At 34.8% G+C, this 4,061-nt stretch overlaps 1 protein-coding gene across 1 annotated transcript; it reads left to right on the top strand.

The window, feature by feature from the left end:
- Window positions 1-1,034: 1,034 nt before the first annotated feature.
- LOC143441084 (uncharacterized) lies at window positions 1,035-3,775 on the top strand. Its single transcript, XM_076928149.1, is given in 4 exon segments — window positions 1,035-1,083; window positions 1,283-1,343; window positions 2,202-2,205; window positions 2,600-3,775. Coding segments are annotated over 4 exon segments (1,275 nt in total). The 5' UTR covers window positions 1,035-1,049.
- The last annotated feature ends 286 nt before the right edge of the window (window positions 3,776-4,061 follow it).

Genomic DNA, 4,061 nt, shown 5'->3' with positions numbered 1-4,061 from the left:
CCATTGGATTCCAGGTGTATGTTGTTCTGCCTAACTCTTGTGTTTGTTCTGAAATTTTTGAATAAATAAGTGTATTATGCCTGGGTGCATGAATATGAATATCATGTGTGCCTCATCTTTACTGTTGTCAGAAGATGGCCTCAGAACTCCTGATCTTGAAGAAATGGGTAGTTGTTGATCCCAACGTAAATACTAGAAATTGACTACCATTCTGTGGAAGAACAGCAAGAGGTTTCAACTCCTGAGCTATCTTTCCTGCTCTATCTTCCTTATTTCTGATCAGCATAAACATTACTAATATTTTCATCTGTCCATTTTCAACTGTTTAAACATGCATTCCCTTCTAGTAAAATTTATTAATGTTGTTGTTTAAACTGGTTCACTTCATGTTTTTGCAAGATGAATATATAACTGCAGTGAATGTATAATTCTTTGTAGGAACCTCAGTAAAGAACCGTGAGTTCTCTCACTCATTTTTGTTTTTTGGTTGATTTTTACAGGGGAGTGAAGGTCTTAACATGTAACTTTTTCTGTCCTGCAAAACAATGCATACACCATGTCAGAATCCAGCTCAATGACATACACCTGCCTATACCCATGTGATTAAAGACATGAGCAAATACACACAGATTGCCCGTCATTGTTGTAGTTAGTAATTGTTCATACAGCTTTTCAGATGTGTGCTCAGTACTGTTGATCTGTTTCCCCCTGTATATCCCTCTCAGTTGCCATTTCTGTTGCAAGGCTTTATCCTATTCAAAGGGATCAGAAGCAACAGAGGTGAAACTTATAATTCAATTTCCTTCTAAAATGATAGAGTGATTATAAGTTCTGTTTCAGTAAATAAGTGGAGGAGGCACAAGAATTAAATTAGTACATTGTCTAGAAAGTATCCATTTATTTACAGTGATGTCACAATCATGTTTTGTGTTGTACACATGTGTGTAATATTTTAGGAAGCAGTGACTTATGATGATGTGCATGTGAACTTCACTGCAGAAGAGTGGAATTTGCTGGATACTTCCCAGAAGAATATCTACAAAGATGTGATGCTGGAGACCTACCGGAACCTCACTGCTATAGGTAACACTGTGAATTTTGTTTTGCTTCTCAAAATAATGGAACAAGTGATTCTTGGTTATTGATGAGCCTCTGTTATTTCAATTGAGAACAAGGAAGATTGAGATGAATAAATCAGGTTCAGTGCTGTCAAAATTCACAGTAACTTGCATTTACGTAATTTCCAATACTATATCATTCACTTTCTGGAACTGTGTTTTAGGTTACAGTTGGGAAGATCGTCACATTGAAGAACAGCGTCAAAGTTCTAGAAGGCGTGAAAGGTAGTTTTCATGTACAAGCTGATACAAATATGCCTGTGAGGAAATTTTAATGTGTTCTGGAAGCACTAAATTAAAGCAAGTGTGTAAAAATCAGTTTGTAAAGTATAGCTATGATTATCATATTCTCACAAAGCCATGTACCTCAATATCAATTATTTGATTTATGTTTTACGGCATTCCTCTAAGGAAGAAGACATGGAAACAATGCCTTAAGAGATACCTTTAATTGATTTTTAGCTCCATTAGAGCTTTGCTGTGGAACTACCAATATGAATAGTCTCATAATATTTAGATGTTGCACATTGAGTAGTGATAAATATATATCCAAAGCCATCCAATAAGCAAATAGTCCATGGTAAATTTGGTGATACTCATATTCCTTTAGTGACATTTCTAAGTTTATTGAGTGGTCAGTTAGTGAGAGTGAAGAAAGTCATGGAGAAACCTTAATTCATAAACCACATGTGTACAAAGAACAAAATGTCAAATAGTGTGAATTCAATATGTAAACCTTTCACTTGTTCTTCATTAATGGGTATATCAATTGTCAGGATGGATAAAACCTTGTGAGCATAGGGATGTTGAAAGAAGCAACATACCTCTTTCTACTCCAAAAAATGAGAAGATATGTAGCATTCTGCCTTTGGCAGACTTTCTGAATATGATAGGTGTTTGCAAGTAATTGGTTTTCTGACATAACTGGGGACATCCCCAAGTCACACTGCAGAAAATATCTATGGGTACTAGAAGTTTGGAAATTTTTCTGTTTGTCCTGGCTCACAGTGCTGCTGTGGTGTATTTAACACTACAGGAAAAACTAAGAAAACAATCAGTGTTTTAATACCCTGATATCTTCAGGCATGTAAAATACATCATATAGAAATATAAAAACCATGTACATGGTAGTTTTCATGTACAAGCTGATACAAATATGCCTGTGAGGAAATTTTAATGTGTTCTGGAAGCACTAAATTAAAGCAAGTGTGTAAAAATCAGTTTGTAAAGTATAGCTATGATTATCATATTCTCACAAAGCCATGTACCTCAATATCAATTATTTGATTTATGTTTTACGGCATTCCTCTAAGGAAGAAGACATGGAAACAATGCCTTAAGAGATACCTTTAATTGATTTTTAGCTCCATTAGAGCTAAACACACATCAAAGTGATAAAACCTTAAGATCTGAGTGTTCTTTATTATTAGAGCAACTGCAAAATTTATTCATATTGGTAAAATGATTGATCAGGTAATGAATGTGGTAAAGCTTTCACATGTGCCCATTATTGTTGCAGGCATGAAAGAAGTCATACTGGAGAGAAACCACATGAATATAATCAATGTGATAAAGTTTTTTCATGTCACAGTAGTCTCCAAAAACATAAAAGAACATATATTGGAGAGAAACCTTATGAATGTAATCAATGTGGTAAAGCCTTTTCAGACCACAGTACTCTCAAACATCATAAAAGAACACATACTGGAGAGAAACCTTATGAATGTAATAAATGTGGTAAAGCCTTTTCATGTCATAGTGGTCTCCAATATCATAAAAGAACACATACTGGAGAGAAACCTTATGAATGTAATCAATGTGGTAAAGCCTTTTCATGTCACAGTACTCTCCAAAAACATAAAAGAACACATACTGGAGAGAAACCTTATGAATGTAATCAATGTGGTAAAGCCTTTTCACAACACAGTAGTCTCCAATATCATAAAAGAACACATACTGGAGAGAAACCTTATAAATGTAATCAATGTGGTAAAGCCTTTTCATGTCACATTACTCTCCAAAGACATAAAAGAACACATACTGGAGAGAAACCTTATGAATGTAATCAATGTGGTAAAGCCTTTTCAGACCACAGTACTCTCAAATATCATAAAAGAACACATACTGGAGAGAAACCTTATGTATGTAATCAATGTGGTAAAGCCTTTTCACAACACAATCATCTCCAAAGACATAAAAGAACACATACTGGAGAGAAACCTTATGAATGTAATCAATGTGGTAAAGCCTTTTCACAACACAGTAGTCTCCAAAGTCATAAAAGAACACATACTGGAGAGAAACCTTATGAATGTAATCAATGTGGTAAAGCCTTTTCATGTCATGGGAATCTCCAATCTCATACCAGAATACATACTGGAGAGAAACCTTATGAATGTAATCAATGTGGTAAAGCCTTTTCATGTCACAGTCATCTCCAAAGACATAAAAGAACACATACTGGAGAGAAACCTTATGAATGTAATCAATGTGGTAAAGCCTTTGCAAGGCCCAGTCATCTCCAATCTCATAAAAGAATACATACTTGAGAGAAACCTTATGGATATAATCAATGTGGTAAAACCTTTTCAGATCTTAGTACTCTCAAATATCATAAAAGAACACATACTGGAGAGAAACCTTTTGAATGTAATTAGTGTAGTAAAGCCTTTTCCAATCATAGTCATCTCCAAAGACATAAAAGAACACATACTGGAGAGAAACCTTATGAATGTAATCAATGTGCTAAAGCCCTTTTCATGTCAGAGTGGTCTCCAATATCATAATAGAACACATACTGGAGAGAAACTGAATGTCATGAATGAGGTAATTCCATTCCAGGACACAGTCATCTCTGAATACACAAAAGAAAATGTGCAGAGTGAAACCTTATGAATGTAGTCAATGTGATAAAGCCTTTGCATATCACTGTACTCTCCAAAG

The sequence above is a fragment of the Arvicanthis niloticus genome, assembly GCF_011762505.2.
Source record: "Arvicanthis niloticus isolate mArvNil1 chromosome Y unlocalized genomic scaffold, mArvNil1.pat.X SUPER_Y_unloc_2, whole genome shotgun sequence".
Taxonomy (NCBI): Eukaryota; Metazoa; Chordata; class Mammalia; order Rodentia; family Muridae; genus Arvicanthis; species Arvicanthis niloticus.
This window is presented reverse-complemented; position numbering and strand designations above follow the sequence as displayed.